This window comes from Anguilla rostrata, chromosome 5 (assembly GCF_018555375.3).
Source record: "Anguilla rostrata isolate EN2019 chromosome 5, ASM1855537v3, whole genome shotgun sequence".
Classification (NCBI taxonomy): Eukaryota; Metazoa; Chordata; class Actinopteri; order Anguilliformes; family Anguillidae; genus Anguilla; species Anguilla rostrata.
The window spans coordinates 43410658-43427054 of NC_057937.1; the positions used below are offsets into that span (position 1 = coordinate 43410658).

At 45.6% G+C, this 16397-nt stretch overlaps 2 protein-coding genes across 2 annotated transcripts in view; both read right to left on the bottom strand.

Moving 5' to 3' along the window:
* Positions 1 to 241: 241 nt before the first annotated feature.
* On the bottom strand, positions 242 to 3960 carry ccnb2 (cyclin B2). Its single transcript, XM_064336376.1, has 8 exons — positions 3800 to 3960; positions 3079 to 3189; positions 2700 to 2990; positions 2130 to 2288; positions 1783 to 2019; positions 1339 to 1479; positions 1092 to 1202; positions 242 to 731 (listed from the first exon to the last, which is right to left on the bottom strand). The coding sequence occupies exons 1-8, from the start codon at positions 3821 to 3823 to the stop codon at positions 621 to 623; spliced, it is 1185 nt and encodes a 394-aa protein (XP_064192446.1). The 5' UTR covers positions 3824 to 3960; the 3' UTR covers positions 242 to 620.
* Positions 3961 to 6058: 2098 nt separating this feature from the next.
* LOC135255338 (E3 ubiquitin-protein ligase Arkadia-like) overlaps positions 6059 to 16397 on the bottom strand; it is a 47267-nt gene continuing 36928 nt past the window's right edge. The window contains 8 exon segments of the mRNA XM_064336378.1: positions 6059 to 7662; positions 8824 to 8927; positions 9959 to 10054; positions 10432 to 10512; positions 10751 to 10868; positions 11097 to 11222; positions 11413 to 11752; positions 14499 to 14751. Of these exon segments, the coding sequence (XP_064192448.1) occupies positions 7545 to 7662; positions 8824 to 8927; positions 9959 to 10054; positions 10432 to 10512; positions 10751 to 10868; positions 11097 to 11222; positions 11413 to 11752; positions 14499 to 14751 (1236 nt within the window). The 3' untranslated portion in view covers positions 6059 to 7544.

Below are 16397 nucleotides of genomic sequence, written 5' to 3' on the forward strand. Positions count from 1 at the left end.
CATTAAAAGTGCAGTTAGAATACAGCTACAGCATGTGGGATGGGCTTTGAACAATTATCCCATACTACAACTCATTACCCTAAGAGTCACACTTACAGTATCAGTTCTCAAACTGTACCATTACTACTTTGGTTGTCCAATGCCATATTCCAATTTTTGGATTCCTGAAATTAGACCTAGTACTTTGCTCCACTAGTTAGTGGCATTTCCCTTTCAAATTCCTTTATTGAAAACAACTGAACAAAGTTCTCTTTGGATTTTAATAAAGTTCCATTGCAACACAGGACACCAAAGTTAAAGGGGAAAAAAAATATTTACAACAGAACAGTAGTGCACCTAACTTGATTGAACAAGGCATAGCAATGAACAATTCTAAATTTAAAATACATTTACACATGAACAGCATTGAAAACTGCAGAGACTTGCATTGTAAAGCCACATTGAAACATGCAAAGAACTATTTAAAAAACCTTGTTTATTTCTACAAACATTTGAGAATATTTACATGAAGGCCAAAAAAAAATAAAAATAAAAGCAGGCCACCACACAGGTTGAAAAAAGTTTAAAATCCATATTAAAAATAAAGTGCAAGGGTGAGGAGCAGGACCAGCTGCTGGGCCTCAGGACTGAGGGAGCAGGGGAGCAGCCAGATCCTTGATGACTGCGGCCTTGAGTTGAGGGAGGAGACTGATCCTCATCAGCCTGCTACTGGCGTACTTGTTCTTGATGGCCTGTAGAACACACAAGGGCACTGAGCCAAACACCAGACCTATATGGGAAGTACCCCACCAAATTCAGATTCTGGTGTGGGGAACTGCAACCCGTACACTGCCCACTGCTGTGCCACCACACATGCACAGGGAGCACCTGGAGCTGTAGGCAGCCCACAAGCCAACGGTCATTTCCCAAAATGCAGGAACCCTAAGCGGCCTGACATTCTGCCTGTGAGCCCAGATTCAAAACACCGATGTTGAATGTATAAGGATCACCCAGCAGTCTTAGCAGGGCACCTTTACCAAGCGATACACTCAGCCGTCCAAATAAGAAAATCCAGGTTAACCGAAGGAACATTCAAGAGGGCCATCACTTACCATGTGCTTCGTCAGTCCCTCGTTGACCCGGACCACATTTTTGGCCATGTGTTGCATGATGGGCTTGAGGTGGTCCTCATTGTAGGTGGAGTAATGTTGCTGTGTTGCAGACTAAACGGGAACAGAAACATTTGTGAAGAAAACCCAAAGCCCTTCAGACAGCCTATAGGGAACACCAAATCCATTCCCTTTCGAGTGCGTTTAGACATCAAATGAGACCAATCATGCATTTAGCAAGTAGTCATACCCATTTTTGTCCATCTAGCACCAGCTGGGAGAGACAGAGGGCAGCAGCGGCAATTTCAGAGGGGTGGTAATGCAGCATATCGTAGTCCATTAGGGTCAGCTCCATCAGGTACTTGGCCAGCGTGTGTTTCTCTGCATCAGCCTGAGCAAGAAACCAAAGGCCACATTTGGTCTTGTCCAGTAAACACGGAGTGTGAAAAATGCTCGGAACACTTAAATTCTTTACACACGCGGTACCCAAGTCCCCTTTGCTTGCAATGTGACAAATCTGGCTTCCAAATGAATATGTTCATGGTTATTTAACACATGACGAGAATAGGCCCTTCACCCCAACAATGCTTGCCATTTTCCTGACTAAGTTGTACCTTGATAGGCACAAACGCAACATTCGCTTGCTGGTTTTAAATTAACCTGTGATTCAAAATGAGTAAATAAATGAGGTTACACTGCCAGCCTTGGAGGCCCTTCTGAGGAAGTGGAGGGGCAGAGGGCGACCCAGCTGGAAGTTGAGGTCCCGCAGTATAAGCATCTCCATCTCGCGGATCTGAGCTTTGGTGAAGGCGTTGTCTGTGATGTAGACGAAGTCCCCGACCTCCGGGGCGTACATTTCCTCGTACTTGGAAGCGATGAGCATGGCGGTCACGCCGACCAGCTGCAGCTTCCGCCGGGAAACCGGCTGCACCTGGTGGGCAAGGGGGCAAAGCAGCACGTTAGCGCCACGCAAGGCCTCACATCTGCAACGGTACCAAACCACGAATGGAAGTGCGGAGCCATTCAAACAGCGAGACGTGCCTGGAGGAAGCGATCCAAGATGGCAACGGTCATGTACAGGGTTTCCTGCAGCAGCTGGAACCTGGAGTGCACCTGGATTAGCCAGTCCACCAGGAGTGCGCGCATACGCTCGTTGATCTCGTAGCCCTGCATGTACCTAGGCCGAACACACTGCTGGACCTGTGTGACAGGGAGGAGGGGAAATTAGGCCTCTAAATCAATCCAACCACAATGTGCAGGAACCTTAAAACTGAGGTGGGGTGGTAACTCTGCACAAGCGTACAGCACGAGCAGTGGCCGCCAAGTTTCAGGCAATACACACAAACCAGACCTTAATACCACTGCAGATCAGAGTATTTCAATTCACCCAACTTAAGCATGAGTTCAAAACCAAATTAGAGAAATTGTACAATGTGGAGACCAAGCCCTAAGCAGCATGGCAAACATTGTGCAAAACTTTGACTCCATTTCAACTATTCAATAGATACAACATTTAATACACTCAATTCTGCAAATTCAGAATAAGCAGTCATTGGTGGGAACTGAAATTCTCCTTACAAAACCATACTTAGTCGGTACATGCAATTATACCTCGAGGTTCCGAAGATACACGTAGATATCCTTCACGTATTCGGAGCACAACTGAGGCATATCAGCATCGCCTTCATCGATGTCTTCTACGGCTAAAAGTGCATCGGAAAAGGCCTGGCACAACTCCTCCTCCTTAATGGCCACATCGTTGGAAACCGAAACAACTTGTGGTGGGTCAGCGATCACGGGTAGGACTGGAGCGCGCTTGTGCAGCGCAGCCGTCGGCAGTGCCTGCTGCTGCGACGCTGGCTTTGCGGTCTTCACGGCCTGAGCCTTCAAGGTCGTGTTTTTCTACCGGGGAGAGAAACGGTTTAGCACATTGAACAGTAAACACAGTCTTGAAGAGCATCAAACTAAAAAGAATCGTAGTTAACGTTACCTTGACTTGTACCGCTTTATTGGCGAAGTTGGAAATTTCGCCAAGCACAGGCCTCCTCGTCCCGTCTGTGATGGCCTTGCCCATCGGGGCTGCGTTTTCTGCATTTCGGTTCTGTGTCCAAACGACATTAAATACATGTTCAGAAACCAAAATTGAATGTCTGAATTAAGCTACTGTTAGCTTTGATAACGTAGATAGACCTGGGGTTGGAGTTAGCTGGTGCGTTAACCAAGTTAAGGCCTGCATGCCTACGTGCCAGCAAGACCTAACGTTGCCAAAGCAAACGCCATAACACGTCGGAGGTGAAAAGTTCGATTTGCTAACCAATTACCTAGTATGCTAACGTCATCTAGTTACCAATGTAGTAGGCTAAATAAACGCACTTTGTTCTCCGAAATATTTAGGAATGCATGGGATTCAAACAAAGACAGCCGTACCTTGAATAGCAGACTGACTTCATTGGAGCTAGCTAACAAACTGTACATGTCTGGAATCTAATCTTTCCCAAAGCTAAGAAACGGAAATCACTTTCCGCACTAAGAAAAAACAGAGAGACGGGTGAACCAACATTAGTCGGCAGCAATATAACTACAGTGGTTGCCCTTTTTTTTTTTTTTTACAAGCCAATCGAAAAGCTTGCAAACAAGTTACCTAAACCTAAGCACGCTTTAAAGACACTCCACTCCTGGTACCTTTAGTTTCTAAAATATCAGCTACTTACAATTCCGCGTACTGCCAAAGACATCCTTGGAAATTCGTCCTTTAAAAATAACTTCTGCACAGGTATAATACGCCGCTACAAACACTACTGAGTGATATGTTATTCCCAAATGCTTTGCCGTGCAGATTATGACAACGGGATCTCCATTCAAATACCGCTCCCGCAGTTTTCATTGGATACGGCTTCATACGATGCAACAATTTCATTGGTCGTGGGCGGACTCTGGAAGGCGTTGTTTTGTTACCAAATGGTAAAGATTGTAATCATTATACGTTTATTCCAACACAATATCCTGTCTTTATCGTATCTGTATGATTTATGTGATGCCAAAATATATATTCATACGCTCTAGAAAGTGAAGTGAAATAAACATACTGACTACTTAGATGTCTTATTGTTCTCGCGAGAGCAGTACGTATTCTGGGAAAGGAAGTTTAAGCTGAAAAGTGGAACGGAGTCTGTTTTGAGGTTCTATTGGCATGAACCTGTTTTTATACGGTCTATGGCCTGAACCAAAACTGTAGAAACGTCTAAACCAATGACTCTAGTGGCAGTGTAAATGTGTAAAAAAAAAGAGAAAAGAACTGGCTGAAAACCATACCAACCTTTCACCAATCTTGCGGTTATGGAGATATATATTCCAAGAGAATTACGTGTTTTCCAGGACATTTAGGCAATTTTCTCATTTTCCATGACTGGAAAACTGTATGAGGAATTCCAGGTTTTCCAGGACATGTGGAACCCTGCATATTCATCCCTAATCATTTAAGTTAGTAGTTGCTACACATACCAGGGACTACGTCACAACAAAATAGCAAGCTGCACACACTCACATAACACACCTGCCATTTTCTCACATATTTCCCATGTTGTGAAAGAAAGCAACATTGACTCAAAAGACTTTATACATGTCTGTTTCTGTGTACACTGAATCCGTCATTCAACAACCTACAATTGTTTTGAGACATTATATCCCAGTACAACACCCCTGACCGAAATCACCTCTCAAATGTACCTAGAGAACAATAGAACATGCAAATGTTGAAATTAGTAAGGAGTTATTTAAATAGCCTATATTTCCCAGTCATGCATGTGTTCCGATGAACACAACATGCATCTCTGTAAGTGGAATGTGAAAATCCTCTATCCACATGAAATGGATATTTATCTTTCTGGGGTTTTTTGACATGATTTTAGTCAGAGTGTATGTTTTGTCTGAGCCAATTGCCAGAACTGAAATATTATAAAATTTTAGCCATTCAGAGAGGTTTGTGAAGACTTTTGAGTTTCTGAAGACCTGCAGGCAAAAAATAGGGCATTCAGGGGTTCATAGTCTAAAGCAAGAAAATAAACTTTAAAGTAGGCGGACTCCAGAGCAGCTTGTACAGCAACATACAGGAGTAACACAAAGTTATATTTAATATGTTACAATTTTCAAGTAAAACCCCAACGCTGTGCTAATGACTGCTTTCTACCCAAAACATGGACTTGATTTTCTCAAGAAAAGTGACACGCTTATCCTGAGTGACTTGTGCAACTTTCTTTTTTTCATACTATTCATCTATAGCTGAAGTAATTTGGGTAAAGTATCTTGCACAAGAGTAGAACACAGGACACCTGGGAATCAAATCCGCAAGCTGAGAGCTGCAAGCTCCCCTCCCTAACTATTATTCAGTACTGCCACAAGTACCACAAAACTTTGACCCTGGTGACCGTTATCCCGTTCATTTTGCTTTAAAGAGCTCTGAGATTATGCAGGTTGCATTAACACTGTAACTGTACTCACATCTGTTTGAGAACCAGAGTTACCGTAATTGCAATTATTGGATTAAATTGTATTCATGTTTTTATTTTTTGGCTATATATTCATAACATTTATCTCCCTAAATGGTAAATTTGAATGTCATATTTTCATTGTGCATATTGTATATTCCAACCCTTTCACATCTGTATGCTGTTTGAACTGTTATTTCACCTTGCAGTTTGCTAAAAATAAGTTCATGCATTTATGTCGCATTAATGAATACCAGTAAAACATAAAGTAATGCAATTCCATCTGTGTGATGACACATTGTTCAGAATTCTAGTTAAAGGTAAAATAAACAAGGTACTAAATGTAAGACAAAACCGCATCAGTCAACTGAATGACTTTTCATCTCAGAGCTCATTTGCACTTGTCTTGTGACATAACTGAATCCTATTGCACTTATTACAAGGAGAGGAAAGAGGCTGGTGATCCAGAGACAGACAGGACACAAATAAGAGTTACCTAACTTTATTAATATTACTATTTTAAAACTAATATAAATCCCTCAGAAAGGCATCCTGGGGCCAATAAGTCTATGAATGCATGGACACCTGCCATAAGTACTGCATTCCAACACTCCAAAATTATTACAGTTTTTCAAAATTCTGAAATTCAGAGCAACGGATGGCCTCAATACACTTTTAATTATTCACAGACCTCCCATCTTATTCCTTTCACCTTTTTGATGTGCAAGTATATGCAACTTAGCTATTTGAGAATAATATTAGTGTTAAATTCTTCATGACAGCAAATAAAAAAACCGTTCTGCAAAGATACACAGAGAAAAAAAGATTGATAATAAATGGCCAAGTTCATAGAAATAACTGGATGAGCTGGCCATCACACAGAGCTGTTATTCCAGGCAGTCCGAGTACAGAATCAACATTTCAAATGAAAAAGAAAACATAAGTAGCTCAGGCTGCACTTATCGCACAATAAGCACATTTTCAGATTGCAGATTGGCATGAATCTTAATGTATCTGTTGGCCTGAGATCAATCGCCGTAGAAACCAGTTCCCCATGTCAAGCCCACATGAAGGTGCGAAGCATAAATAATCTGTATGCTAAGACCTTTTGCCGTGTTTCCTCCCCAGAATTCGGCAATTCGCTCCGTTAAAAAAGAACAGTCAAAACACAGAAAAGTGACATTCATAATTCTTTTTTTTCTTCTCAGACAGACTTGATGAAGTGCGTAAAGTCTGTTGACATCAAGGGCCGGAAGATAATCTGTGAACCAGTGTGCGCATGTTCCTGGTAGGACATGCGTATGGTTCTCCTCTTCAGGGGATACTGCACAATGGTGTACACAGACTAATACAGCAGCTCTTCACTGTGTTTTATACTCTTCCCCCCTCTAATAAAGGAATGTCTTGATTTTATCCTCTCCCCCCCTACCCTGCACAAAAACATCTTCCTTGAATCTAGCTGAGCACATAGTTTACACATAAACAAATCAAAATCATGATTATTTAAAATGAATCCTGCAAGGTTAGGAAATGGAGGTGAACATTCTATTCCAGTAAAGCACAGCATCACAAAAATGCTTCTTTACTACGGCAGCTATTCTCGCCTGCAAGTTGTTTGGCCATGATAAGGCCGTTTCATTATATGTGCAAAGAAATGCATTATGAAGAACCATGCAAAACAAAAAGACACTTAAGAAAATCAAAAGCTACATAAAAAGCTTCATAAATACAATAAAATTTAAATCTTTAACAAAGGTGTAATTTCTAGCAGTGTTGGTACTGTGTGACAGCTGGCACTCTAGGTTCGATGCTCCTTTTTGTTTTGCTTTTTTTTTTTTTTTCTGTTTTTTTTTTCCATTTTGAATCTGCACAAGGTATTCATGCCATCTTTGGTTTGCCCGCAGTACTGAAGGGAAAAAAAGACGAACGAAACAAATAGAAACAAAACGAAAGGGCTGCTAAAAAAACAGCATCAACTCTCTGCCGACAGCTGGGCCTCGATGTCCACTCTGCAGATGGGGCATTTCTTGTTGGTGAGAAGCCACTGGTCCACACAGAGCTGATGGAACAGGTGCATACAAGGAAGCCGTCTGAGAAAAAATAAACAAGAAAAAAAGAAAGAAAATGAGACCGAAAAACAGTTTTAAAGACTAAAAGCAACAGCATCAGATAGCTCATTGGAGCCAATACAGCTGCAGGATTGGAAAATATCAACAGAGAATGAGCCTTTCTGTTGATAGCTTTTAGCCCAAACCACTTAGTGTTTCAACAGGTATGACTGTCAATGCATCATCTCCATATAAACCTGCTCACCCTTCTTTGTCATGCACATAAGAGCATAATTGCTAAACGACACTGTTCTGTAGTTTTCATAGGCAAATAACCAATTTGATGTTCGCACAACACAGAATTCAAATATCTCCTTTTAACATAATGACAAACACGCAAGCCTTATAGTGATGCCACAAGGGGATAGGACGTTTTATACTGAATTGAATATACTGAATATTTGATATTTAAATAGAATATTTAAACGAACACAGAAAAAGGAAAAATGTCAACGTTAAACATGCTTGCCTACTAGTGTTTCATGGAATTACGTGCATTTCCCTACTTTGACACCAGGGGGCAGAAGAGTCAGAAGCGACGAGACCACATGAGAAGAAACACTCAACTCTAGCATCTGTTATGTATAGTCATTTCTGCCATCAAAGCAGTGTCTGGGTCTCTCCTATGCTCCTGAATATTATCCTTCCAGTTTATTTAGATTCTCCAAAACCTAGCTGCACTTTCTTTAAACCGGCTACATATTATTACCACAAAGAAAAGTACAACAGCCTACAATCTCCAGCAGTTTCTCATCATAAATATTAAAGTACTGCTACGGGAGGTCCTGCTTATTAACAGGATGTGCATTAGAAGGGAAAAACAGGGAAAGGAAACCATATATTGGAGAAATGACTTATGAGTTTTACACAGTCAGAGTGTTTGCATATGTGGTAAAACTGTTCCAGTAGCTGACATAATTAATTTGCACATTTTGAGCGTTCTTGGGGAACAAGCCCATGTTCTATTTTGAGAGCTGCAGTCCGCACTCCCGACCCTTCACAAATACCATTTCACTAAGGCATGCATTTGTCGGCTACGTCTGGCGAACGAGAGAAAACGTAAATCTCGGTAAAGCAGCGCATCGCACGCACGGGCGGCTGAAGTGACACTACGGAGAAGCCGTGAACACAGCCGGGCTGTACCTGACGTCTTCGCCTTCCTCGAGTATCGACAGGCAGATGGTGCACTTCTCCTCCGTGTCCTCCTCAGCACCTTCGTCTTCCTCCTGCTTGCCGTGTAGCTTCCTCTGCTCGTTTTTAAAACACAAGGAGACAAGCGGGTTTTATGGTCGGCTGTACGAAATGACAACTCCGTTCAGGAAGAAAAGCCCATTAGGTGCGAGCTGACGGAACGAGACCATCTTATAGCACTTTCTGAGAGGTGTATTTGATGTCAGCTCTTACGCAACACTAGATACACTATATATTTCTGCATAGAAAACAGCAATGTGAGAATGCTTATATGCGCGTGCCTTTATATGTGTGTGTGTCTGTGTGTGTGCGTGTGCATTGACGTGTGTGTGTTTGTTGTGTGCATGTGTGTGTTTGTATGTGTGTTTTGTGTGCATGTGTGTGTGCGTGCAGGGAGAGTCTAAATGGGATCTTTGTCCTTGCTACAGAGAATGTTAGCCGTTAACTGCGTTTCATAAACCCTTGGGGGAGGGGATTGGTTTAAATCATTTCTTAAATTTGTTATTTTTCCAGTACATGTTTCTGCCAGTATTTCTGCGTTTCAGTTATCTGTCATTTTAACTAGCCAGCAGTATCTTAATGGGACATGAACAGACATGTTTCCTCACAGATTTATTTCATTTGTTTCTCATGGAATTTGAGGGTGCACGTGCACATATCAAACCGCAGTAGCTGCCCATGACAGTGCAGTAAACCTTTCTGAGTATCACTCTCCTGCTTTTTCTTGCGGTGTGGGCTGTGCATATTTTTCCTTTGACAGCTCCACTGATTCCACCCTATTTTACTTCAGAGTTGATGACTCTGTTTGAGGAACTCCACAAACTGGGATCTGATCTGGGTATATGCCGGATGTTACACCAGGCTCAGAAGACTGTAAAACTAGTAGTCCTTGTAACAGGGACCCACCACCATCTCTGCACCACAATGCAGTCTAATGTGATGAAGAGAGAAATGCGATTGGTCCTCTCAGCTTATGACTGGCGGTTTTGTGAGAGACAGGTGCACACACGAGCACGTAGAAACATCTGAACGTGACACACGGACGTGCAGATGTGTGCGAGTGCACGCAGGTTTAGAGCTCACTCACCTTTTTGTACTTGTGTGGGTAAGTGCACCTCTCTATGGTTCCCTGAGAGGCACCGCGGTTCACAGTCCCCAACCGCTCCTCCAAATGGAGCAGGTCCTGGGGGGACAAACCATACAGGTAAGGCTCCACAAGATTCACATCACTTAAAATAACCATAGAGGTAAGGAACCACAACATTCACATCACTTAAAATAACCATAGAGGTAAGGAACCACAACACTCACATCACTTAAAATAACCACAGAGGTAAGGAACCACAACACTCACATCACTTAAAAAGCCATACAGGTAAGGTGCCTTTTGACTCACATCACTTAAAAACCATACAGGTAAGGTTCCTCTAGATTCCCACCACTTGAAAACCATACAGATGGTACACCAGCTATCGGGTGGGTAAAATAATCCTCAAAATTGACTCCATAGTCATGAGAAACGTTTTTCCATACATAAAATTATTATCAATCAAATCTTACTTCATATGTTCGTCCAAATCCAGTCATTCTGGATGATATATAACGAATGTGAGGATAGGTCACTTCCGACACACCGGTGTGCTGTGAAGGGTAAAAAAATTAAATTAAATTTTAAAAAATCAATGAATAAAAATAGCGCCTCAACAATTCAACTCACATTCACTTCCCCAGACAATATCTCCACATAGTACAGTATAAACATGAAGCACCAATTATTGGGTTAAGGAATATCAAATGTGAGCAATTCATTTCCAATCGCAACGTCGAGTGCTCGCTGTGAGCTGAACATACCGGCAACTCAACGCTAAAGGCTACTCACCACGAAGGGGATGGGGAAGTGGTGCAGCCGAGGGGGAGGGTGGTAGTGCGGCAGGTGCGGGTGCAAGTGTCCAGGAGGATACGGAGCCACGGTCACGCCGGCCTCGATGCCCAGCTCCCTGCGAAGAGACGGGGACGCACAAAGGGCTGCTCAGAGGACGGACATGTTCCCCACGCAAGGGTCTCAGTGCGCACGGACGCTAAAGGCTAGCGGTGCAGCCGCCGACCGGCCCTCAGAGGAGGACAGGTTCCCGCGTGAGGGTCTCAGTGTGTATGGACGCTAAGGCTAGCGTGCAGCCGCAGTGAGGTGCGAGCGAACGAGGCCGGGCCGTCTGAGGCCTACTGACCAGGTGGTCCTCTGGTCGGGCTGGCGCGGGTGAGAGGACATGGTCTGCGGCACGTGGATGTGGTGACCGTGGCCGTAGTTGGGGTGCATCCTATGGGGGTGGGGCGGCGGCCTCTCGTGCGCTCGTCTGGAGTGGGGGAGGGGGAAAGAGGCGGGAAAATTAGCGGGATTTCTCAGTAAAGCAAAAAACAAAAAGGAAAAACTGGAAGAGATTGTCTCTCGTGGTATGAATGGGATTCAAGCTCTGTTTAGGGGGAAAGGCGTTAGCCCTACGCTAGCGGGTAAAACGAAGGGCGTCGGGGCGAGGCTGGACTTACGTGGGGTGCTGCATCATGCGCCGCCGCTGCACCTCTATCCTCTGCAGCACCTCGTGGTGGTGCAGCCTCTGCACGGCGGGGGCCAGCGGGGGCATGTGGTGGGGCAGGGCCTGGTGCTCGGGGGGCAGGTGCTGGGGCAGGGGGGCCGCCGGGCCCGGCAGGTGGTGAGCGGGCAGGGTGGGGGGCGGGGCCGGGGGCACGGCGTGGCCTGGCGGGTGGAAGGCATGCACCGGGTGGGGGATGACGTAGTCGGCCTGCGGGGCGGGAGGGGGCGGGGGGTTGCCGTGGGAGTGGGGGCAGGAGGACGGGGTTTGGTGGTGAAGAGACCGAGCCAGGGGATCTGAGAGAGCGAGAGATAGAGGGAGAAGGAGCGGAAGAGAGAGTGCGTGAGGGAGAGAGAAAGAGATGCAGGGGGTGAGAGAGAGAGTGTGAGGGAGAGAGAGGGCGAGAAAGAGTGAGGGAGAGATTGAGGAAGATGGAGAGGGTGAGAAAGAGAGCGAGAGACAGAGAGCAAGAGAAGGAGAAAGGGAGTGTGAGAGAGTGAAAGAGAGGGAGAGAGGAGAAGAGAGAGGAGAATGGAGAGAGGGTGAGATATACAGAGAGACCAGGAGAGAAAAGGGAGGGGGATTGAGAAAGAAAAAAAAAGAAAGAATTTAATTTAAACTGTACCCACATTTCATAGGCCCACACAACAGTAAACGACATACAACGAAAAATATTTTTGAGCCGCTCTGCTCACAACCCCCATGCACTTTCTCAGACGTTTATTTCGTCGGCTGTGGTTTTCTACAGCCGACGCTGCAGTGCTGCGGAAACCGCGTCCGCAGGCAGCTGCCTCTGCGTGACACGCGAGCTCCCGACCCGAGTGGCCGGGCAGGCAGGTGTTTGAGCGCGCGGCGGTTACCGCGATCGACGCGGTTGTACACCACGGCAGCAGCCTCTACCGAGAATCCGCTTGCCCGCTAATTCACGCTCCAAGCGCTAGCCACGAGGCAAGTCAGCAATTAGTACCGGCATCTTTACCTGCTTTAAAATCAGTTGTTCCGCTTAAGTATCATAAGCTCCAAAATTTGAGTAATACAGTTTTCAGTTTTCATTCGAGCCGTGGCAACGGTCTTCCTCATGAAAAATGAATAGCATCTCAACAGAGGCACCAACTACCGTCGTTATGCTTAATGTCTTAAGCACATAATAAAACATTCAATTCATTTAATAAACTAAACAAAAACAGGTGGACGATTTTTGCTAGCGAAATAAGATGCAAGATAAAAGCTATTTGCTTTGCATAAGGCCTTTATTTTTGCATGCTTCTCTGATGACTAACACATCACGCGATACTGCATTTGCCTAAAAAGACCGTGAACTAGGAGAAAGAAAACAGGGCACCAGGGCATCAAAAAAGAATGGAATATATATCTTACGGCAGAATGTGGTGACCGAGCCCACTCGAAATGCTGAGTGTGTACTAGTGATGCATGTCTGGGCTGATCGCGAGCAGATACGCTGGCCAGCCAAAGCAGGAAATTGAGAGAGCACATTCTCTGCAGCCCGCTGCTGAGCATTGCTTTTAAACTCCCAAAATCATAGCGTATGCTATTATCTCCCTCCGTTTCCACAGACCGAGCTCGGGAGACTCCGGGGACTATTCACTATTCAGCTCGAAGGACAAAAAAAATTTACATTCAACCACAAAAACATTAAAGCCCGTTTTAGCACCAAATATAAAAAAACGAGTTACTTAAGCAGGTGCTAACTGCTGGTTTAACTGGCAGGTACTTTCACAAGAAATACATTAAAGTCAGATTTTACGAAGAAACTCAACAGGGCTCCGATAGCCTCTTTTCATCTTAGCTTTGCTTTATTACTTGGTTTCAAATGAAACGACGTGAGTTTAATTAAAGCAATAATTAACTAGGCTCTAATAAAGCAAAAAGGCCTATTTAGGACACCACCAAATACCTCATTATATAGATAGAGAGAACATTCCGACCCATTGGTACTTATATAACCAGATCCGTTTCTAAAGTTAAAAAAATCTGGGTTTTTGATAATTCGTCAAGATAAGAAAGCTAAATTCGACATTATGCAGTGCACAATTTAAAAAAAGTTTCATTTCAGCATTGTATTATTATCAACTATCTACCTTTAAATGTAGAAACTTAAATCCTCTGTGTGCAAGTACAAGGCAAGTAGCTGAACACAATAACTGAACACAATGCCTCCCTTTAACAATGATGATCCCATAAACAGTAGCGCGACTTGTGAAGCACAGCAGGCTGTATATAGAGCTCATGTCAGCCGGCTAGACTGCAAAGCAGGGGACACATCATGGATGTAAATAAAAGCAGGATTTAGCAAAGACCACTGAAGATGTAACCGTCTCACAGTAAATGTGAGAGATGAAAATGCCTGGTGACATTTAAAATAGCATTTGCTTCAAATGCACGCATCGAAACAAATATTTTTTTCAACACACAGGTGAAAACTTTCTTGTTGAACTGGACAGCTTCTTAGGTTCTCTGCATGGTGAATTTTATTGTTTTAAAAGTAGATTTCATTCAGTAATAAACTTGCATGTTTAAATTACTCCCTCGAGATACACATTCAATCAAGCTATCTTTATTTTGCGTTAAACCAGTTACAATCAGAATGTCACAAAGTGCTTCACAGCAGGGAACCTTCTAGAGGGAATAAAAGACATTCAGCTCGTTTAACAGCAGGAAACGATTCCCCGATCCCGTAATAGCTGAACCAACTGGACTGAGGTTACACAATACTGAAATGAGGAAGGGTACTGCTTCTCTGTCTCCTCCAGTGGTGTGTTAGGTGTAGCCTTTGAGTACTCACAGGTGGGGAGTGTACTCACAGGTGGGGAACACTGTGTACTCACATGTGTGGTGTGTACTCTCAGGTAGGGTGCGTACTCCCAGGAGGGGTGTGTACTCACGTGGTGTGTACTCTCAGGTGGCGTGTGTACTCACTGGTAGGACACATTGTGTACTCCTACGTGGGGAACATTGTGTACTCATACGTGTGGTGTGTACTCATACGTGTGGTGTGTGCTCTCAGGTAGGGCGCGTACTCACAGGTGGGGTGCATATAGTGCCTGCAGGAGGAGAGCTGTGGCTGGGGCTGGTGCTGTGCCTGGGGCTGGGTCACCATGGCCGAGCCGTACGCGTCCACGCCCCCGGCCTGCCCGGGCCCCAGCGCCACCTGCGTGCCGTACGCCGGGGGCCGCGACGACGACCCCGGGCAGCAAGGGTCGAAGGCCGAGGTGCCGTGGAAACCGCCGGTCCCACTTCCCCGGATGCCGCTGTTGCTCAGATCCACCGGTAGAGTCTGTCAGAGAGAGAGAGGGGGCGCGATGCGGTTAATCATTACCTCTGCGTGTGGGTGCCCTTCACACCGCGGCTCATCGATAGCGTGTGGACACCGCAAGCGACCAGAGGATTTTAAAGGCGCTTGTCAAACTTGCCTCCCCATAGCCGATACATTCTCACTTGTTTGCCTATTCGATCTGTGAGTTCTCTTTGGCTTGTGTGAACATGCAAAAAAAACATTATTGACTGTCCATGGAACAAGGCGCTGGAACGCGACTGAAAATAAAAAAAACTACAACTGAACCAAGAGCTGGAGGCTGAAACTGGGGCGGGGGGGTTGGGGTGGGGGGTGCTGTTGAAAGGCAGGGTTCTGAAGCGTGCTCTGAAACATTTGCGCTGGGGCACTGGGGAGGGAAACGCATTTCTAAAACGCAGCGCTTTATATTTGGATAACCTTGCAGCCGGGGCGGCTGGAAAGCAGGCCAGGGAGCACCGGCGGGGCTGGGGAGCGCCCCGCCGCCTCCGAACTCCGCCGAGCGTCGGCGCTGAAGCCTCCCGAAAACCGCCAGGGAAGCGAGGACCCGAAAACGCCGTGCTCCGGGGCCGCGGCTCGACCCAAACGGAGGGAGAAAAGAGGCGGGGCGCGAGGAGGGCGACGAGGACCGCGCTCCTCTCTCTTAACCTGTTAGCTTTAGGTGCGAGGAGGCGACGAGCCGCCCGCTCAGACACAGTGGGCCGCTCCCTCCTGAGTGCTAGCTGGGGGGCGCTGCCGCTCCTGGCCACCTCGTCGAAGGGCGCGGCGCTTTGCATAACGCGCCGAACGTGCAAACCGCGGCCTCGCCGCGCTAAAACCTAGAGGCCTGCTTTTCTTCTCCCCAATGCAATCCCTCCCCTTCTGTTATCAAGGTCTCTGTGTTTAAAAAGTAACGAGAGAAACAGAAGAGCCCCAAACATCACTTTCTGACAGATTCCCCCCCCCCCACCACAGTTTTTTAAAAAAAAAAAAAAAAAAAAAAAACACATTAGGCTTTAAGCCCCGCTGAAACAAGCGCAGTTTGCACAATGAAGATCAGCAGCTCCGACGATTAGCACCATTTACAATCATTCCGAACTGGCGTTCGGGCTTTGCTGCGGGAGAACGTTCCAGCAGAAATCCTCACAAGGCTCCGGTGGAGACGCCGCTCGCCTGCCAGCTGCGGAGCGCCGCGCGAGGCTCGCTTAGCGCCGTCAGAAACGCGCCGGCGTCCGGCTCCGGACGCCATCGAAGCGCTTCGTTTTCAGACGGCGACACGCCAAAGCTCTACCGGAACCGTTTCTGGACACAAACCTTCCGTTAATACTTCAAATTCGCTGCGTGTAGCTGCGGCCCCTGACCCTCGTGCCAGAGGAATGACGTGCATCCCTCGCCGTGTGTGAAACGACGTATACATGGGCACGTTTGTCTAGGTTTCAAATGTCTATAACTCGTTACTACGGTTTTACAGCAGGCATAAAGGCCATTTTACGAGCCTTGCTGAACACTTGAGTCCATTCCAGTTGGTTGGAAGTGCCTAATGTTTATTTGATAAGGGAATTCACAAAAGGGGCCAGAAAAACAGCCCAGTCTTGCAATCTCAGCTTAATGTCTGAGCATCAAAAACATCAAGCAATTAACACAGAGTTCAG

Bases quoted from the DNA above. Each gene is read 5' to 3' on its own strand.
- ccnb2 (XM_064336376.1), bottom strand. From the start codon at position 3,823: ATGTCTTTGGCAGTACGCGGAATT. The intron at 1,480-1,782 runs GTAACCTCATTT...TTTCTTGCTCAG, and splicing joins GGGCCTCCAAGGCTGGCAGT to GCTGATGCAGAGAAACACAC. The intron at 1,203-1,338 runs GTATGACTACTT...GTTCCCGTTTAG, and splicing joins TGCTAGATGGACAAAAATGG to TCTGCAACACAGCAACATTA.